Source organism: Zootoca vivipara, chromosome 16 (assembly GCF_965207765.1).
Source record: "Zootoca vivipara chromosome 16, rZooViv2.hap1.1, whole genome shotgun sequence".
Lineage (NCBI taxonomy): Eukaryota > Metazoa > Chordata > Lepidosauria > Squamata > Lacertidae > Zootoca > Zootoca vivipara.
This window is the reverse complement of record NC_142599.1, coordinates 24,772,725-24,793,471: the sequence shown is the minus strand read 5'-3', so window position 1 is coordinate 24,793,471 and position 20,747 is coordinate 24,772,725. Positions and strand designations below refer to the sequence as shown.

The window sequence follows — 20,747 nt, the reverse complement described above, 5'->3', positions numbered from 1 at the left end:
TGGCAGGTATGGTTCCTGCCCTTGTCCCGAAGCTCTTCTTCCCTGATTATTATAATGGGCTAAGGTCTGCTTTTTATTGTGCGTCATTGCACCACAACCACCTTATATGAATTTAATTCAGTATTTCTACTCCCCTTTATAGATATATCAATTTCTTCAAATTATCAAAAAAAGAATAATATAACCCAAGAGAAAGAAAAAAGAAAAAGGTTGCCGACCCTTTCCAATTTTTTTCAAATTGTCCAACAATCCCACCCCCATATAACACTCCTTCTCCTTTACTATGAGGCACAAAGCAAGATATCACTCTAAATATCACTCTAAATATTACCCTCTAACAATTTCCAGCAGTGGTTATCAAACAGATTACCAGTTCCTTTTAAGGGATAGTGTAGTATAGCCCCTAGTATACATATAATACAAGAGAATCAATCATAGAACCTCCCACCAGGCGTTCCATAAAAAGAAGAAGAAATAGAAAAACAAAGAGAGAGGAAAAAGCCCCTTCAGAATTCTCTCCCCCTCCCAGCCCCAAATCCCCCTTTATTTTTAATTGTCCTTGTTTGTATTTCCAGTTCCAGGCTTCAGTCTTTTTGCTCCTCTCTTTTATTCCTGTCGCTCTCCCTTGAGCTGGTATTCTTTATGTGCTATTCTGTCCTTCACCACCTGGTGCCGCTGTTTCTTCTCCTGGCGTCGAGTCTCTCTTTACTCTTAGCTCTTTGTCTCTAGCTCCTCCCCTCCTGCTTTGTCGCCTTTTCTTCCTTCCTGTTCCTTATTTGGCCCAGCCCTTCTTTTGTGCACGCTACTCCATTTTCCTGATGTTATTCATTGCCACCATGATAAGGTATTTACCAGCTTTATTCACTGTCTTTTTTGCTGGCTTTTAACTCCCCTCTCTCTGCCTTTCAGAATCGGCAGTCGCGACTGTTCAGTGTCTCTCTTTTGCCTTTTTAAATGCTGTTCCTTAGCGTTCAATCTAACGCGGTCATTCCCTTTTAAAATCTTCCTTGTCTTATTGATGTTTCTATCGCAGTCCTACTTTAGGACACCCCAATTTTCATCAGAGAAATGTTTGAAGGTACTATACACCATTTGAATGGCAATGTCTGTCGACTTTGGGGGGAGGGAGCCCCCCTCAAATATTTTTCCGGTGGGGGAACACCCCTTGGCCCCTAGGAGTTGGCTCCTTTGTTTTCTGGCTAGAATGTTTCCTTGAACTTCATAACGCCTCTTGCCTGCCAGGAAAGAGAAGGACTTGTATCAAAAACCCCAAACTATTTGAAAGACAGAATAAATGTGCCCATTTCTGATGCAGGTGGATTTCAGAAAAATCAAGACTGTCCTCTTTGCTCAAAGGACTGTTCCAGTAACGACAGTGACACTGCTGTTGGCAGGAGATCAACGCTGGCATTGATTTGCCATCCCTGATAACTTGGGCTCTCTGAATCACGAGGGATTAAACACACCAAAGTATTTTGTGTGGGAGGACAAGCTTCACAAAAATGAAGATGTGTTGCAAGAGCAGTCAGTGTCTGTCGTAAGGAAGGGCACTTGGCCTTCAGAGGCTATGGAAATCACATGCACCTCTTCCCTCTGGAGGAGGGGTTGGGGAAATCCACACACCTCCACATACACTCCACCCTGTGCGAACAAACAACCGCAGCAATCAGTAATGCAAGAAAGCCTGCAATCTCTGAACAGATTACTAAATTACTTTTCTTCTTCTCAATTGAAAGCAATGTGGGTTGGCCGAGGATGTTCTCTTGCACATGCTGTAGACTGCACTAAAGCCACTTGGCATCGGCTAAGGTGAGGTCCCTACCTCTGTACTTCTGGGTTGGAGGGAAATGGCATTTGGTGGAACTCTGTGGATGCTGATATTATATATGATCATTTTCATTCACTTCTTGCTGTTTGCACGGGGAGTTTATTATCATTTTACAAGGACCCACATTCCTCCAGGAATCACCCATGGCCGAAAATTACTATTTTACAGTTTTGCAATGGGATATTTCCTTGAACTGGTAAGTTTGTTTTATATATATCACAATCAAGGGGTTGGGGTGATACTCCTTCCATGAAAAAAGCTGCAATGTTGGAATTTTTTAATTTAGAGAAAAGGCAAGCTGCAGGTGACATGATAGCAATCTATAACATTTGTGCACGTCATGGAGAAAGTGGATAGAGAAAAATGTTTCTCCCTGTCTCATGACACAATAATTAAATGTTGGAAGATTCAGGACAGATATGAGAAATCACAACGAACATATTCCGTTCAGGACAGATATAAGAAATTCACAACAGACCTATTCAAACTATGGAAGTCTCTTTCACAGGGGACAGTGATGGCTGCCAAGTTGAATAGCCAGTGCTTTTTTCTTTTAAAAAACCCCTCTCATTTTGACTCAAGAAAATCACGCATTTAATAGTTCAAATTAGGAAAAATGAATCCATAAATGGACAAAAGTACAAAGATTCACAAAATGTTTAGGGGTATGTATACCCCTGGGTCCCCCCAGAAAAAAGCACTGAGAATAGCTATCCAGAGGTAAATGAAGGAAACAAACTTGTCTCTAAGGTGCTACTGGAAGGATTTTTTTTATTTTGTTTTGACTATGGCAGACCAACATGGCTACCTACCTGTAACTAGATCTACAGCTCAAGGCAGCAATGCTTCTGAACACCAGTTATGGGAAGGGGAGAGGGCTCCTGTGCTCAGATCCTGCTTGAAGGTTTCCCACAGGCACTGTGAGAAGAATCTGCTGGACCAGATGGGCCATTGGCCAGGACCAACAGGCTCTTTTTACATTCTTATGGAGAGGGGGGGCGCGCTTCATGCCAGCCCAAACTCCAAGAGGTGAGTGGTGAATGAAAGGCTATACAGTATAGTTGCCTCACATCTGAGAGGTTCGTTCCACAGGCAGTGCATATATGCAAAATATGTTTTTAAAATGCAAAACCATCTAAGGCTGATCATAAATGCTGAATGTTTTGGTTTAAACAGGGAGTGTTTCTGGAAAAACTGGGCATTTGCCATAGATATTTCATCTTGAGGACTGTGTACGATGCCATACCAACAAGGAAGGACTCAAAGTTGATTAGAAAGGACCTGGTTTTTGATGGGGTGCCCGTGAGGGTGTACTGGCCCAAGACATCACCTGCTGGGAACAGGAGAGGAATCATCTTTCTTCATGGAGGCGCTGGACTCATTGGAAGCATCCGTAAGTTATTTGAAAGAGTCTTGAAATGGTTCGCTATATTGTTTGAGGAGAATTTGGGGAGCTATGTTAGTATAAAAGTCCTGAAATGTTTGCTATGGAGGGCTTTGGGTGGCTTGTACTGCCCCTGTAGGCAGTTTAAGAATAATGCAAGATGGGATTATGAGGCAAGAAAACGGGGCTAAGGCCCCCTGTTACAAAGGCATCCAGTTCTGTAGTAATTCTGTGAATAGCTCTGAAATTCTGTGACCTCCGGGTATAGGGCGGTATATAAATTCAATAAATGAGTAGAAATATAGAAATTAAAATTCCTAGTGTCGCAGTCAATGAAAAATCCTAAAAATGTCAAAGAAGGTGTTTCTGCTTCATGTATCAAGGGACTGGACGCAGGTGGCGCTGTGGTCTAAACCACTGAGCCTCCGGGGCTTGCCAATCGGAAGGTTGACAATTCGAATCCCCGCAATAGGGTGAGCTCCCATTGCTCAGTCCCAGCTCCTGCCAACCTAGCAGTTTGAAAGCACGCCAAAAAGTGCAAGTAGATAAACAGGTACCGCTCCGGCAGGAAGGTAAACAGTGTTTCTGTGCGCTGCTCTTGTTTCGCCAGAAGCGGCTTAGTCATGCTGGCCACATGACCTGGAAAAATTGTCTGCGGACAAACACCGGCTCCCTCGGCCAGTAAAGTGAGATGAGCACTGCAAGCCCAGAGTCGTTTGCAACGGGACTTAACTGTCAGGGGTCCTTCACCTTTTTTACCAAGGGACTTCTATGAGTTTAATCCAACTGAGTTATTCCCAGAGGAAATCCATTAAAAGTTGTTATTTTCTACAATCAAGTAGAATATACATTTTATGATAGATAGATGGATGGATAGATAGATAGATCTTTTCTTTCACCCTCATTAAAAGCTTCTTTAATTCCTCCTCACTTTCTGCCATCAAGGTTGTGTCATCAGCATAGATAGATAGATGGATGATAGATAAGCAAGCTGATCTAAATTAGCTACCCGGTATATCTCTTGATTTCAGCAGATTTACTTTCAATAGGACTAACATTGGATTCAACTCACACTGATTTCAGTGTGAATGACAAGGGAAAATTGTAATGGAGGGGTTGTGGGGCTTGTGCTTTCTTCCAGAAGCCTCTGAAAAGGTCTGCTGTTCCTTTGTCCACGAAAGTGATTCAGTGGTTGTGAGTGTCGGGTAAGTGGTTTCACTTTCTTGGTATCGAAAACAATCCGTAATGCCCCTAAGCTTCCAACCTTTCCTGAGCCCAAAGGAATACAGATCATGATCATGATGATAATGATAATTCTTTTTATTATGCCCAGCTGACTGGGTTGCCCCAGCCACTCTGCGTGGTACCCTATGAAAAAACAGTAAAACCACAATACATCAAATACTAAAAACTTCCCTGGACAGGGCTGCCTTCAGATGTCTTTTAAAAATCGCAGAGATGTTTAACTCCTTGACATCTGCTGGGAGGGGGGCATTCCACAGGGCGGGTGCAACTACCAAGAAGGCCCTCTGCCTGGTTCCTTGTTACCTCACCTCTCACAATGAGGGAACCGCCAGAGGACCCTCGGAGCTGGGTTGGACGATGGGGATGGAAATGCTTCTTCAGGTATACTGGGCCACAGCTGTTTAGTTAGCACCAACATTTTGAAGTGTCCTCGGAAACCTACTGGGATCTTTGGTAAGAATTCACTTCAACACCAGCTTGTTCGTTACACAGGTGAGAAACCACCTTTTAAATAAACCACATAAAACTGTTTTCAAGTCCCGCATCCTGGTTAGGTACCTGGTGTTTTTATTTGTCTATTGCAGGCATCCCCAAACTTCGGCCCTCCAGATGTTTTGGACTACAATTCCCATCTTCCCCGACCAATGGTCCTGTTAGCTAGGGATCATGGGAGTTGTAGTCCAAAACATCTGTAGGGCCACAGTTTGGGGGTGACTGCTTTAAAGGTTAGCACCAACATTTTGAAGTGTGCTCGGAAACCTACTGGGATCTGTGGTAAGAATTAACTTCAACACTACCTTGTTCGTTACCCAGGTGAGAAACCACCTTTTAAATAAACCACAGAAAACTGTTTTCAAGTCCAGCGTCCTGGTTAGGGACCTGGTGTTTTTATTTATCTATTGCAATAGGACAGAGCTCAATTCAATGTGCCACTTAAGAAGGTCTGTCCGAGGCACATCAGATCAAACGTTTATACCAGGGGTCGGCAACGCGCAGCCCATGGGCCGGATGCTGCCCACGAAGACCGTTTTACCAGCCAAGGAGCTGCCCCCGAACTGAGCCGCCTGTTTTCAGCATCTGGGCATGCGCAGAAGCGATTCCCGGCACCACGGACATGCGAAGAAACAATTTCCGGTGTCGCACTGCGCCATTCTGGCCGTTCCGTGGGAGTGATCCGGCCCATGGGTAGTAAGCCTTGCTGACCCCTGGCTTATATAGTAACACAGCACACAAAGAGACATAAAAGATCCCCTTCACATGCGTCAAGAAAGGTCACAGCCTTCCTTCTGTCGATCTCTCCCCCCCCCCACACTAGTACCTTGGGATGCCTGCAAGTGACTGGGTCGTTTGACCATTCTAGGTATCGGATGTCCCATGTTGCCCTGGTAAGATAGCCCATGATCCCTCTTTATTGACATTCTTCCATCTATCTTTCCGGAAACTTCCAAGGATTCCTGATCAACACCTGGGTGTTAACTTATAACAGACGTAGGAAAACATCTTGCCATTTGTGCCACTTTCAGAGTTAGATAAGGAAAGATGGAATGCAGTGCAGGATGCAGAGACTCATAACCGCAGAACACACAAAGTCTTGCTCACTTTGAAAGGTTAAATGGAATTAAAAGTGAAACACTAAACATTATTCAAATAAAAATACAAGGTGTGACCAAAAAGTTTGGTGAATGGTCACAGAAATTGGACAGCGAGAAATATTTGAACATACATATCTTACCGGCCTTCAAAGTAGGCCCCTCTGATACAATGCACCATTGACAACAGCTTCCCCTGTCACAGCAGCTTGGACGTGTGAAATGTTGGAAAATCTGTGCCCTTTCAGAGCAGATTTCAGTTTTGGAAAAAGAAAGAAATCAACTGGGGCCAGATGGGAGAATACGGAGGGTGGGACGACCCAGTAACCTCAGTAACGATTTCATGCGGAATATGCAATTCTTCCGCCATCATTCAGGTGGACAAACACCGATCCCGCATCAATAATTCACAAACTCTGTCAACATTTAGGGGGTTTGGGCTGGGTGTTCATCAGTATGTGGATGATACCCAGCTCTACCTCTCCTTCAAATCAGAACCAGTGAAGGCGGTGAAGGTCCTGTGTGAGTGCCTGGAGGCAGTTGGAGGATGGATGGCAGCTAACAGATTGAGGTTGAATCCTGACAAGACAGAAGTACTGTTTGTGGAGGACAGGAGGCGGGCAGGTGTGGAGGACTCCCTGGTCCTGAATGGGGTAACTGTGCCCCTGAAGGACCAGGTGTGCAGCCTGGGACTCACAGCTGTCCATGAAGGTGCAGGTCAATTCTGTGTCCACGGCAGTTGTCTATCAGCTCCATCTGGGACGCAGGCTGAGACCTACCTGCCTGCAGACTGTCTCGCCAGAGTGTGGTAGGTAGACTGGTGACTGGGAGCGGCCGCCGAGACCACATAACACTGGTCTTGAAAGATCTACATTGGCTCCCAGTACATTTCCGAGCACAATTCAAAGCGTTGGCGCTGACCTTTAAAGCCCTAAATGGCCTCGGTCCAGTATACCTAAAGGAGCGTCTCCACCCCCATCGTTCTCCCCGGAAACTGAGGTCCAGTGCCGAAGGCCTTCTGGCGGTTCGCTCATTGCGAGAAGCCAAGTTGCAGGGAACCAGGCAGAGGGCCTTCTCGGTAGTGGCGCCTGCCCTGTGGAACGCCCTCCCATCAGATGTCAAAGAGAAAAACAGCTACGAGATTTTTAGAAGACATCTGAAGGCAGCCCTGTTTAGAGAGGCTTTTAATCTTTAATCGATTATTTTATTCTTCTGTTGGAAGCTGCCCAGAGTGGCTGGGGAAACCCAGCCAGATGGGCGGGGTATGTATAAATAATAATAATAATAATAATAATAATAATAATAATAATAATAATAATAATATAGTATTTATACCCCGCTCATCTGGCTGAGTTTCCCCAGCCACTCTGGGCGGCTTCCAACAGAACAGAACATTAAAATGCAATAATCTATTAAACATTAAATAATAATATTTTGCCGCCATTCTGCTCATCATCTCCAATGGTTTGCCGCCCTTCATGGAAACACTTAAATCACTCATACACTGACTTTCGAGTTACAGCTTCATCTCCGTACACAATTATGAGCATTTTGTAGGTTTCCAAGGCTGATTGTTTGCTTGACTATTTCTCACTGTCCGATTTTTTGACCATTCACCAAACTTTCCGGTCACACCTTGTATATACAACTTGGATCTCTAATTCTTATATCAGATCCAATGTAGTTATTTTAAGACTGGTGTTATAAACAGGACCTAAGCAGAAGAGCGCTCTCCCCAGCTGCAATTTCCAGCAGCTGGTATTCAGAAGCATTACAGCCTCTGAGGGCGGTAGCACATCATGCTTGTGACTATAGTATCCATTGGTACGAGTGATTGCTAGGAGTCTTGCCAACCTGTTCACGAGAGAGGCAGAGGAACCAGCTAATGGACAAGAGAAAGCGAGAAGGAAGCTACCGGAGGGTAGAGAAAGGTGTGTTGTAATGAAACAGCCTATTCGTCCAAAGGGAAGGTTTGCATTTGCTTTCCTTTTTTTGTCTCAGGTCCCACCCACAGCTCCATATGGCCCCCACAAGGTTGCACAGAAAGGAATGTGGGCCTAGGGGTGAAAAAGATTCCCAGCACTTGCAATATGTATTGCAGGAAAATGGTCCTTTTCTGTGAAATGTCTGATATTGAATGTGGGTGATATCTTGTTTTCTCTTTAGATTTCGTTTAGCACCTGAACATCCCTATCCAGTCCCTGTACTGGACTGTTTAACTGCTACAATACACTTTCTGAAGAATGCCAAGGAATATGGAGTGGACCCCAACTGCATTGCCATTGTAGGGGAGAGTAGCGGAGGCACTTTTGCTGCAGCTGTTTGCCAAGAACTGGTGACCAGGAGGGACCTCCCAAGGCTGCAAGCTCAGGTCCTCATCAACCCATTCCTACAAACAGGGGACTTTGATTTGCCATCCTATCAGCAAAACCAATCAGTTCCTCCATTGTTCAGAAAACGAACTATCAAATTTGGTGTGAGACATCTCACTGGGAAGGACATGAACGTGGACACGGTGATAAAAGGTGCCCATGTCCCTCCTGATTTGCGGGAGAAATACCGAAAATGGATCAGTGCTGATAACATTGCAGAAGAATTTAAGGCTAGGGGCTATGTCCCTCACGCTCCTGCCCTATTTTCAGAAGAACTCTATGAACAAGTTAAAAGAGGTGGTGAGACAATGTTTGCTCCCCTTGTAGCAGAGGACGACATAATCCGCCAGCTCCCAGAGACTTTCATTCAAACCAGTGAGTATGATGTTCTCCGGGATGACGGACTGTTGTACAAGAAGCGGTTAGAGGACAACGGTGTGCCAGTGACATATCATCATCTTTCAGATGCATGCCATGCAACGATCGCCTATTTGGGTTGGGGGCCACTTGAATTTCCGAGCTCAAAGAAATCTTTGCAGGATGTGGTACAGTTCTTAAAAGGTTTATATAAATGAATGACCAGCCTCTCTCCATCATCCTGACCAGCACTTCACCCAGCGACAGCACAAGCAGCGGGTCAGGGGGAAGCGGAATGGAGGAGGGAAGGCTTAGCGAGGCATCAGAGCTCTGGCAACGCTCTGGCCAACAAGTGGAGGAGGGATGGCTCAGGGAGACGTCGGAGCCCAGGCACTGCCCCAGCCGGCCAGGGGAAGAAGGGGCACCGCTCCTTCCGGCGCCCAAATTGAGGTGCGCGCCCAAACGCAGGGCGAAGGGTGCCCAGGTTATTATGCTGGCCCTGAAGTCCACGGGCGCCATTGCCGGGTTCTGAGAGTGACTAGGAGGTCATGCTTTCTGCACTGTAAATAGTATGCACAATAAAACCTTTGAAGACAGTATGGACTGGAGAGTCTTTACTTGGGAATAGCCGCAACAACTCCCTGACATTACCTAAGCAAAGCCCTGCTCGATTGGCCCACTTCATCCAGCATCCTGTTCTCAATGTGACCAAGAAGAGGCCTCTTGAGATACCTGCAAGCAGTACCTGGGTGTAAAAAATTCTACCTACTTGTCATTACAAGCAAGCACACGCATCGGCCTACAGCCTGCATTGTGCAAACATACCTATAGCCTCCTCCTTGAATTGGCCTAATCCTCTTTTAAAACCATCCAACGGGTTTTAAAAGTTAGCTCATTCTATTGACTAACTGTTGCTTCATAATATTTGAATCATTTAGCAATAACAGAGGAGCTCCTGTGCAATAAACTAAACTGATCTAATATGAACTCATTTACTTACACCAGCATTAGACAGGATTATAGCAAAACTGAAGGGTGGGAATATATTTACCCTTCAGAATTAGGGCCATGGTACCTGAAGTATCTTTCCATATGTACCTATTCTGACCAGATGTGTACACCTGAAAGCAGACTGGGATCTACGAAAGAGGGTGAGGGACCGATGAGATACGGTTCTACTGCACAGCCCCAAGCTATTGTCCCCACAGCTATTGTCAGCACTATCCAAGTTTCCAGAACATTTTGAAGGTCACCTTAATGTAGAATGCATTGCAGTAAATAATCCCAATGGGAGGTTGCTAGCAGGGCCGGCTCTAGGTATAGTCCCGGTGGTGCGGGGCGCCAGTGCGCTGCGCGGCAAAGTCGCGCAGAAGCCATACTGCCGCTGCGAGGGCGGGGGCGCCGGAGCGATCTCCGCGCCTCAGCGCCAGGGCGCCCGACCAGCTCGAAACTGCCCTGGTTGCTAGTGCTGATCTTGACAGGAAGATAATGCAACAGGTCAGCATGGGGGGGGGATGATGGGGGTAAAGAGGAAAAGGACACAGAATAAGAGCTCCATCATAACTGACAGACCTCACTTGAATCAGAGGGAATTATCTTATCCTCTCTCCAATTTCAGTGTTTGGGGGAAGGAGAACTATGCCTATATGCAAAAGGAGGACACCAGGATGAGGTGGGTGCCAGGAGGTGGAGTGCAACTTAGCTTGCAGAAGAGGCATTGGGTTAAGGCAGGGTGATGGCCCACCAGACTATCCCTGTGTCTTTAACCTCTCAGCTGACTTCTTCTCTTTATTGATTGGTCTGCTACATCTGAGGTTGCATCCTGTTTTCCTTTTCGTCCTCCTTTTTCTCTCTTGGAGCACCAAGATGAGGGAGCACCTTCAAACTATCCCGAGACAACAAAAGAGCAGGCATGGCTGCCTTTTTCTTCTCAAGTCTAGTTCGTAAAATCAGAACTTGATACCCTTTCCTTCCAAGTATTTCCTACAACCAGCTTTACGGTTTTCTTACCTACAAGGATCTGTCCCGTGTGATTGCAACAGGTAAAGTCTGCTCTCTATAGTCTATTCACAAGATCTATGCCAGGCATCCCCAAACTTCGGCCCTCCAGATGTTTTGGACTACAATTCCCATCTTCCCCGACCACTAGTCCTGTTAGCTAGGGATCATGGGAGTTGTAGGCCAAAACATCTGGAGGGCCACAGTTTGGGGATGCCTGATCTATGCTGTTTACTGACCCAAGAGCTTCAAAAGGTAAATGGAGTCAATGAGAGCAATCCCTATTTTAACAAATTATTGGCCCAGTTATCCCAATAGTGTGGGAGAAAGGAGATCTACTTTATAACTAACTAGAGAGAATGATTTCAGCATGAAAGGAAATATTTTTTCATTCCTTTCTGCGTAGAAACATCCACTCTGAGGGAAATAATCTAAAGCTAGAGAAAGGAGCCTCTGAGCTTAGTTTGAAGGGCTGTGTGGAGCAGGGGTAGGCAACCTAAGCAGGGCCGGCCCTACGGCAAGGCTGGGTGGCGCAGGGAACGGAAAGGGGAAGCAAAGAGACCGTGGGAAAAAGACCGATCCCAGCCACCCCGGAATTGCGTAAAAAGCGCAGGGGGAGGAGATTTAGTATGCCCAGATTACTTTGCTGGAGGAAAACGCGGGAATCGCCATTCGGAGGTTCTGCGCTAGACTGAGAACATGTACTGACAACTTGTATATAGCACTGTTTCAGCACTGTAAATAGATTGCACCAATAAAAGGATAAAATGCAGACCTGTGAGGCGTCGTTACTCTAAAGTAGCCACCTGTGACAGGAATGTTACTGGTTGATCCATTTTCTGGTATCTCCCTTGCCTGGGAAAAGGGTGCTTTTCATAATTCCATCCAGATTGACCACCTGTTCAGTGAGGCATCTTACGCCAGGTTTGACAGCTTCTTTCTTCAACAAGGGAGGAACTGAACGGTTTTGCTGACAGGTACTTGTAGGAATGGGTAGATGAGGCTCAGTCTCGGGAGGTCCTGCCTGGCCAGTAGTTCTTGACAACTAGTCATCTCTAGTCACTTAAATGGGTCTACTTTGAGTAGAACAAACATTGGATGCAGTTCTATAGGGGTTTATTCTTTCATCCTGAAGAATACTCAGATCAATGTGAAATCAGATCTGCCCCTTGCATCTCCCTCCGGTCCGCGCACCCTTTCACCAGGCCACAAGGGCCATACTTCAAATCCTTGTTGAATACTTCTTCCTGGCAGGGGTACCAGCTTGAATAAAATATTGGGGGGGGCAAGTAAGCTCCAACCCATATAATTGGGCACATGCTGCAGTGGATGGACACCATCAGACCCCCCAAGCATACTTATTTTCCAGGGACAGCCCTGCATTTATAAAAGCCGTCCCGGTTTGATTCCGGAATGTCCCCCTTAGGATGTTCCTATTTTCACCAGAGAAATGTTAGAGGGTATAGAGTTATGCAACCCCTGAGCCAAGGAGATAAGTAACTATATGGCCTTTAGAAGACATCTGAAGGCAGCACTGTATTGGGAAGTTTTATAATGTTTTATGTTTTGTTATGTTTTTATATATGTTGAAAGCTACCTAGAGTGGCTGAGGTTGGTGTATAAATGAAATTATTGTTGTTGTTGTTGTTGAATAGGACATCCTGAATTTGCTCAAAGGACTGTCCTGACAAGGATCGTGACACCGCTGTTGGCAGGATGTCAACACTGGCATTGATGTGCTTGGGCTGATAACTCGGGCTGTCTGAATCACGAGGGATTAAAGACGTCAAAGTATTTTGTGTGGGAGGGCAAGCATCACAAAAACGAAGGTGTGTTGCAGGAGCAGTGTCTGTCATAAAATTGTTGTTGTTGTTGAATACTGTACGACATCCCAATTTTCCTCAGAGAAATGTTGAAAGGTATACACCATTTGAATGGCAATGCCAGTCAACTTTGGGGGAGGGAGGCCCCCTCAAATATTTTCCAAGTGGGGGAATACTCCTTGGCCCCTAGGAGTTGGCTCCTTTGTTTTCAGGCTAGAATGTGTCCTTGAACTTCAATAAATGCCTCTTGTTTGCTAGGAAAGAGAAGAGCTTGTATCAAAACTTCATCACTTTTTAAAAGACAAAATAAATGTGCCCATTCTGATGCAGGTGGCTTTCCTGCCCAGGTAGTTGCTCTTGCACAGCTGGGGCCCCTGGCAGAAGAGGGAGATTTCTTTGGAAATGGCTTTCAGTGTGAGAACACCTAATCCTTCCCATTCAACGATGCCCCGCTCATCATCAAGAAAAAGAGTGAGGAGAGTTACACAGTCCTCAGCTGTGCCACGCTTGACCAGCTGCCCACAGAGGAAACTGAAAACTTGGGTGCTGCTTCTTTTTATAAATAAATGAACTAAATCAATGAAAAGTGGAGTTGCATGAGCAGCAATCAGATTTGTGCAATCGCAACTACCTGGGCAGGATTGGCTCCCATTGTGTGTCTGCACAGTGCCAACCTCTTTGCTCACCACGCTGTCCTGACAGGGGCAGTGATACTGCTGTTGGCAGGATGTTATCAGTGACATTGATGTTCCATCCCTGATAATCTGGGCTCTCTGAATCATGAGGGATGAAAGAGGCCAAAGTGTTTTGTGTGGGATGGCAAGCACCACAAAATTGAAACGTGTTGCGTAGGCAACACCTGACGTAAGAGAATGATGCTTGCTAATCTGAAAATTCAGAGGCTACGGGTAGCCTTATTTTCTTCTCAACTGAAAGCTGTGTGGGTTGGCCAAGGATGTTCTCTTGCATGCGGTAGACTGTTCTTGTACAAAAGCTACTTAGCAATTGCTAAGACGAAGTCTCTACCTCTGTGCTTCTGAGTTGAAGGGAAATGACATTTTGTGGAACCCTGTGGATGCTGATATTATATATGACCATTTTCATTCACTCCTTGCTGATTGCATGGGGAGTTTGTTATCGTCTTACCAGGCCCCACCTGCCTCAAGGAATAAGCGGTCGTGCAAAATTAATACTTGTCGATTTCGTAGTGGGATATGGATTTGCGCTGGTAAGTTTATTTTACGTATGTCACAGCAATGAGGTAGCCCCTCTACAAGAAGGGCTGTAACCTTTCAAATATTTTAGTTTAGAGAAAAGGCGAGTAATAGGCGACATGATAGAAGTTTATAAAATTTAGCATAACATGGAGAAAGTTTTTCTCCCTCTCATATGAAACTAGAACTTGTGGACAATTGAATGAAGCTGAATGTTGGAAGATTGAGGACAGTTGGAAGAAAGTACTTCTTCACACCGAACATATTCAAATAATGGAAGTCACTCTCACAAGGGGCAGTGACGGCTGCCAAATTGAATACCTATCCAAAGGTAAATTCACAAAGGAGAAGGCTATGGATTGCTGCTAGCCTCCTTGCCTATGCTCTGCCTTTAGAGCTGGAAGCAGCAATGCTTCTGAACACCAGATAACAGGAAGGGGAGAGGGCTCCTGGGCTCAGATCCTGCTTGAAGGTTTCCCACAGGCACTGTGAGAACAGGCTGCTGGGCTAGATGGGCCATTGGCCAGGTCCAACAGGCTCTTTTTATGTTCTTATGTGTATATATGCTTATATACACGTACATATATATCTATATCTATAGATACTGTAGATAGCTTCACAGCATCCCAATCTCTAAGTGGGGAGTGGTGAATGAAAGGACATACAGTGCCATCATCCCTTTTATATCATCTGGGTTACGACACTGCCCTTGAATCCCCGAGGCAAAGGCTTTGAGATATCTGATATAGTGACCTGTGATCCCGATCATATGTAATTTGTAGCCCGGCCGCAGCTGGAATCCAATCAAAAAAAAAATCCCATACGCCCAAACTCTGGGTATGCCCATTAGGGGAAATAGGAAGCCCTGAGCATCTGTTCTTCAGATGACCCCTATATGAAGAAGCTCGAAGGGAGATCCTGGACCCCATACTGGTGAGCTTAGCAAGCCTCCCAGAAAAGCAATGATACAACCTGCTCTTGCTAGGCAAAGACCTGAAAACAACCAGGGCGGTCGCCAGATTCTGTGCCCAAATATGCAGACACAGACTTTCTTCCCAGCCCGTCTGATTTTTTTCCTCAACGGCACCCCGAGCGAGCTAGGCTCAGCTTTCTGCAACCACTATTTTAAGGGTTAAACTTTTAGCACTGTTATATAATTAATAATTTTCTTTTAAATCTTGTTCGAAGCAACTTTTATACGTTATGCTCCCGGAAACTGTTTTTCAAAGGGATCCGTTTTATTTTATTTTACTTCTAAGAGCTGGTCCTCGGCCATAATAATAAATAAATGTAAATCCAATACGGGTATGACATTCGGATATCCTCATACCTTAGGAATTTGTCTTTACCTACCTATCGGCGTTTATTTACCAAAGCCAGACTAAATGTATTTCCCTCGGAAGTTCTAAATGGTAGACTGAGAGGCATCCCGTATCAGAATAGGCTTGGTCTATGTTTCCCAGGACATCGATTGTATGAAGCATATCCTACTGTATTGTGGAAAATATGAGCAAGCAAGGGATCAACTGATCAAACCCTTACTGGAAAATTTGCTGGGAAAATTCGAAGCCTCCTATATTAAATATTTTTTGGAAGACAGGTCAAATGATATTACACTGGCCGTGGCAAAGTTTCTTTTGGAGGTTATAAGAAACAAAGATCATTATGCCCTAGATAAAACAAAATGACTGCCTTGGTTCTACCACCTGTCTGTCTGGTCGTTTTAACTTTATCTAGTTTTGAAATTGTTTAATGGTTTATGTTTTATGGGTCTTTGGACCGCAATAAAGTATTGATTGATATACAGTGTAGGTGTCTCAGAAGTGAGGGGTTTGTTCCACAGACAGTGCATGTATGCACTTTTTAAAAGTGCAAAATTATCTAAGACTGATCATAAATGCTGAATGTTTTGGTTTCAACAGGGAGCGTTTTTGGATAAACTGGGCATTTGCCATAAGTATATCGTCCTCAGGGCTCTATACGATGCCTTACCAACAAGGAAGGACTCAAAGTTGATCAGAAAGGACCTGGTTTTTGATGGGGTGCCCGTGAGGGTGTACTGGCCCAAGACATCACCTGCTGGGAACAGGAGAGGAATCATCTATCTTCATGGAGGCGCTGGACTCATTGGAAGCATCCGTAAGTTCTTTGAAATGTTTTTGAAAAGGAGAATTTGAGGTTGTACTTTAATGCAAAGGTCTTGAAATGCTTGCTATGTGAAGCATGGGAGTGGTTTGTACTGCTCCTGTAGGCAGCTTAAGTTTTGTGTAGGATTGGATTGTGTGGTCAGAAAACAGGTGGAGGCCTCTTGTTACAAAGGTGACCAGCTCTGTATCACAGTCAATGAAAAATCCTTAAAATGTCAAAGAAGGTGTTTCTGCCTCATGCCCCAAAGGACTTCTATGTAAGTGCTTCCAGAAGTGATCAGAAATAACTGGAAAGAAGCCCAGAAATGTGGCTGGAAGTTTGCTTCTGGTCTGATTTTTGCCCATTGATACTGCTCTGTTACTGATCAGAAGAGAGTAAAATCCAGATAATGGTTTTTAGGTAGCGATGCCCCATTTACAAGGAGTCCAGTCCAACTTTTCCCCAGAGGACATCTATGAATAGTTGTTGTTTTCTACAACCAAGAGGCACATCCAATTTATGACATACATAGAAATAAATAAATAAGCAGATATATCCATTTATCTCTGTTTGTCTATCTATCTCTTCATTTCAACAGTTTTACTTTCAATAGGACTAACATTGGATTCAACTCACAATGATATCAGTGTTCTTGACCAGGAAAAATTGTAATGTAGGGCTTTGTGGGGCTTGTGCTTTCTTCCAGGAGTCTATGAAATGGTTTGCTGTTCCATTGCCCACCAAAGTGATTCAGTGGTTATGAGTGTTGGGTAAGTGGCTTCACTCTCGTCGTATCAGAAAGAATGTGGAATGCCCCAAAGTTTCTAACCTTTCCTAGGGAATTTTATATATACAGTATATAATGTATATGGTACTCATCTGGCTAGCAAGCCCCAGCAACTCAGGGCGGCTCCTGACAAAAAGAAATAGTAAAAACACAATAAATCATCAAAGACTAAAAACTTCCCTGATCTGGGGTTTCTTCATATGTATTTAAAAAAAAAACATAGGTGCTCATCTCCTTGAGATCTGCTGGGAGGACATTCTACAGGGTGGGTGCAACTACGGAAAAAGTCCTCTGCCGGGTTCCCTGTAACCTCACCTCTGGCAATGAGGGAACCACCAGATGTCCTATGGAGCTGAATCTCAGTGTCTGGGTTGGACAATGGGGGTGGAGACACTCCTTCAGGTATTTGGGGCCATAGTCGTTTAGGGATTTAAAGGTCAGAAGCAACATTTTGAATTGTGCACAGAAACATATTGGGAGCCAATCAGTGAGGTAGCTAAGGCAGAAGCGTACAGGGTGACTTGCCATGGGAAGCACTTACCTTTGGGGGTGGTACACCAGCACCCCAAGAGCCCAATGCACCTCCAGAAAAGTCAGTGCGGCCAGGGGCTGGGCCCACAGCACACCAGAGCTGCTGCACCCCCCCAGGGACGTAGCCAGGATCAAAATTAGAGGGGGGGAGGGGAAAGGGGCACGGCCAAGGCATGGGGGCGGGGCCACAGTGGGGCAAGGAAAGCCATGATCGGCAGGGGCAAGGGGGCACCAGGATCAGCCCGAAAATGGGCTGCTCCGACCCCCCCTCCCCCTCCGCAATTGGCAGGGGCGAGGGGGTGCCAGGATCAGCCCGAAATCGGGCTGTTCCGATCCCCTCCTCCCCCTCCGCGATCGCCGGGGCGGGTGGAGGGAAAGCTGGCTTTCCTTCCACCCGCCCCACAGCCAGCAAGGGAGAAGGGAGACGTCCCATCTAGGCGGCTGGCTGTGGGGCGGGTGGAGGGAAAGCCCCAGAGCCGCGCAAAGCGTTTGGTTGGCTTTCCCTCCACGTCTCCCTTCTCCTTGGCTGGCTGTGGGGCTTGCGGAGGGAAAGCCAGCCAAACGCTTTGCACAGCTCTGGGGCTTTCCCTCCACCCACCCCACAGCCAGCCAGGGAGAAGGGAGGCGGCACCGGGCGGCGGGGGGCAGCGGGGCAGGCTGGCCACCAGCGGCCCTGCTTCTAGGGGGGCAACTGCCCCCTCCTGCCCCCTGCCTATGCCCATGCCCCCCAGTCACCCTCTGGTGGCTGAGAAAGAAACAATGGGCACGTGTTGGCCACACAAGGAGGGCCCCTGGAAGGCAAATGTCTCAGGCGCCCTGCAGACCCCGTGCTGCCCAAAAAAGCAGCACGGGGGCAGCACACTCCCACCATGTCTCCCTCAGCTGGTGGGTGCCCGGGAGGGATGTGCCACCTTGGGCACCCTGCAGGCCCAGCACTGCCCGAAAAAGGGCGACCTGCATGCCCCATGGAGCTCACTATGGCGTTGGAGCCAATGTAGTTCTCTTAGGACTAGTGTTATGTGGTCCTGGCTGCTTCTCCCATTTACCAGTCTAGCTGCTACTGTACATTCTGGATTAGTTGTACTTTCCGAGTCACCTTCAAAAGTAGCCCCACATTGAGCGCATTGCAGTAGCCAAAGCCAGAGATGACCAGAGCGTGTACCACCCTGGTGAGACAATGTGCAGGCAGGGTCTCTGCCAGCGTACCAGATGGAGTTGGTAGACACAGACCTGACCTGTGCCCCCATGGACACCTGTGAGTCCAGAATGACTCCCAGGCTGCGCACCTGGTCCTTTAGGGGCACAGCAGTTGCCCCATTCAGGACCAGGGAGTCCCCCACACACACCCAGCCCCTGTCCCCCAGAAACACTACTTCTATCTTGTTGGGATTCAACTTCAATCGGTGAAATGCCATCCAGCCTTATAAAGTTGTAAACAGTGATTTTGCCAACATTTATGTAGAATGAATGGGTGTTCATTTTTGTATTTAGATTTCTAGTTCAAACCCCTTTGACATTGAACATAGTAAGAACTCAGCTGGATCAGGCCAAAGGGGACTCATCTAGTCTAGCATCATGTTCTCACAGTGGCAAACCAGATGCCCGAATGGGAAAGGCACAAGCAGGACCTGAGCAGAAGAGCTCTCTCCCCAGGTCCAGTTTCCAGCAACTGGTATTCAGAAGCATTACTGCCTCTCATAGTGGCGGTAGCACATCATCCTTGTGACTATAGTATCCATTGGTATTGGCAATTGCTAGGAGTCTTGCCAACCTGATCAGGAGAGCTGTGGAGGGAAGACAGGTAGATTACAAGTAGTGAGATTATAACTTCATTGATGCACAGGATGCTGAGCGGTGCTACAGGAAGATGCTAATGGGACTCATTTACAGTTGAGGTTTTTAACACTCAAGATGAGTTTTAAAAGGGTTAGGATAACCAGTCAAAGAACTTAAATAATGTGCCATTGAAACGTGACACCAGAGGGCAGTGCAGAGTCATCCCTGTCAAATAATTGGGTCTACGTTGTAGAAAAGGAAGCGAAGGAGAAACAAAATGCCTTTTAGAACGATATTACAAATTATCATTCTAAGAACACTTAAAAAGTAAGCGTGGATCCAGCTATGGACAGGGGGGAAACAAGAAGGAAGCAGCTGGAGGGGAGAGAATGGTGCGTGGCTATGTGATAGGAACAAGTGTAAATTTCCAAAGGGAAAGGTTGCATTTGCTTTCCATTTTTGTCTCAGGTACCACCCGCAGCTGGCATGTGGTCCCCACAAGGTTGCACAGAAAGGAATGTGGCCCTAGGGGTGAAAAAGATTATTAGCACTTGCAATATGTGATGCAGGAAAATGGTCCTTTTCTGTGAAGTGCATGATGTTGAATGTGGGCGATATGTTGTTTTCTCTTTAGATTTCGCTTAGCTCCTGAGCATCCCTATCCGGTCCCTGTGCTGGACTGTTTAACTGCTGCAATACACTTTCTGAAGAATGCCAAGGAATTTGGAGTGGACCCCAGCCGCATTGCCATTGTAGGGGACAGTAGTGGAGGCACATTTGCTGCAGCCGTTTGCCAAGAACTGGTGACCAGAGAGGACCTCCCAAGACTGCGAGCTCAGGTCCTGATCTACCCATTCCTGCAAGCAGTGGACTTCGATTTGCCATCTTATCAGCAAAACCAATCAGTTCCTCCCTTGTTCAGGAAACGAGTTGTTAAATTTGGTATGACATATATCACTGGGAAGGACGTGAACGTGGACAGGGTGATAAAAGGAGCTCATCTCCCTCCTGATTTGCGGGAGAAATACAAAAAATGGATCAGTGCTGATTACATTCCAGAAGAATTTAAGGCTAGGGGTTATGCCCTTAAAGCTCCTGCCCCATTTTCAGAAGAACTTTATGAAAAAAATAAAAGAGCTCTTGAGGCAATGTTTTCCCCCCTTCTAGCAGAGGACGACATAATCCGCCAGCTCCCAGAGACTTTCATTCTAACCTGTGAGTATGATGTTCTCCGGGATGACGGGCTGTTGTACAAGAAGCGGCTAGAGGACAATGGTGTGCCTGTGATACATCGTCATCTTCCAGATGCAGGCCATTCTGGACTTAGCATTTTTGGTTGGGGGCCAGTTGAATTTCCAAGCTCAAAGGAATGTATGCAGCATGTAGTACAGTTCTTAAAAGTTTTATAGAAATGAATGACCGTCTTTGTCATTTGCTGAATCAGATCACTGGCTCACTTTATCCAGCATCCTGTTCTCACAGTGACCAAGCAGAGGCTTCTTGAGATGCCTGCAAGCAGTACCTACTTCCTACTTCTGATTCCTAGCAAGCAGTATTCAGTGGCATACAACCCACAATAGTGCAAACATGCCGTACCTATAGCCTCCTCCATGAATTGACCCAATCTGTGATTAGATGGGCTCAAGATCTTGGCCATAATATAGAGATGTCCCAATGGGAAAACCTTTGGAGGGTTAATTGGAAGTTTACGTCCTG

At 46.1% G+C, this 20,747-nt stretch overlaps 2 protein-coding genes across 3 annotated transcripts; both read left to right on the top strand.

Moving 5' to 3' along the window:
* The first annotated feature begins 754 nt into the window (after window positions 1-754).
* On the top strand, window positions 755-9,371 carry LOC132591396 (arylacetamide deacetylase-like 4). 2 transcript variants are annotated; one of them, XM_060269969.2, is made up of 5 exons: window positions 755-844; window positions 1,737-2,024; window positions 3,005-3,221; window positions 4,354-4,417; window positions 8,213-9,371. In XM_060269969.2, the coding sequence occupies exons 2-5, from the start codon at window positions 1,848-1,850 to the stop codon at window positions 8,991-8,993; spliced, it is 1,239 nt and encodes a 412-aa protein (XP_060125952.1). In that variant the 5' UTR covers window positions 755-844; window positions 1,737-1,847; the 3' UTR covers window positions 8,994-9,371. The 2 variants fall into 2 exon arrangements, with proteins under 2 accessions (XP_060125952.1, XP_060125951.1); XM_060269968.2 differs by having other exon boundaries at window positions 1,316-2,024.
* A 3,214-nt stretch (window positions 9,372-12,585) lies between these two features.
* Window positions 12,586-20,447, top strand: LOC118075887 (arylacetamide deacetylase-like 3). The gene is made up of 4 exons (XM_035098256.3): window positions 12,586-13,824; window positions 15,733-15,949; window positions 16,644-16,707; window positions 19,666-20,447. The coding sequence occupies exons 1-4, from the start codon at window positions 13,648-13,650 to the stop codon at window positions 20,438-20,440; spliced, it is 1,233 nt and encodes a 410-aa protein (XP_034954147.2). The 5' UTR covers window positions 12,586-13,647; the 3' UTR covers window positions 20,441-20,447.
* The last annotated feature ends 300 nt before the right edge of the window (window positions 20,448-20,747 follow it).

Coding starts and splice junctions, on each gene's coding strand:
- LOC132591396 (XM_060269969.2), top strand. CDS start 1,848: ATGGCATTTGGTGGAACTCTGTGGATGCTGATATTATATATGATCATT. Junction 3,222..4,353: donor TGGACTCATTGGAAGCATCC/GTAAGTTATTTG, acceptor GCTTTCTTCCAG/AAGCCTCTGAAAAGGTCTGC. Junction 4,418..8,212: donor TCAGTGGTTGTGAGTGTCGG/GTAAGTGGTTTC, acceptor TTTTCTCTTTAG/ATTTCGTTTAGCACCTGAAC.
- LOC118075887 (XM_035098256.3), top strand. CDS start 13,648: ATGACATTTTGTGGAACCCTGTGGATGCTGATATTATATATGACCATT. Junction 13,825..15,732: donor TGGGATATGGATTTGCGCTG/GTAAGTTTATTT, acceptor TGGTTTCAACAG/GGAGCGTTTTTGGATAAACT. Junction 16,708..19,665: donor TCAGTGGTTATGAGTGTTGG/GTAAGTGGCTTC, acceptor TTTTCTCTTTAG/ATTTCGCTTAGCTCCTGAGC.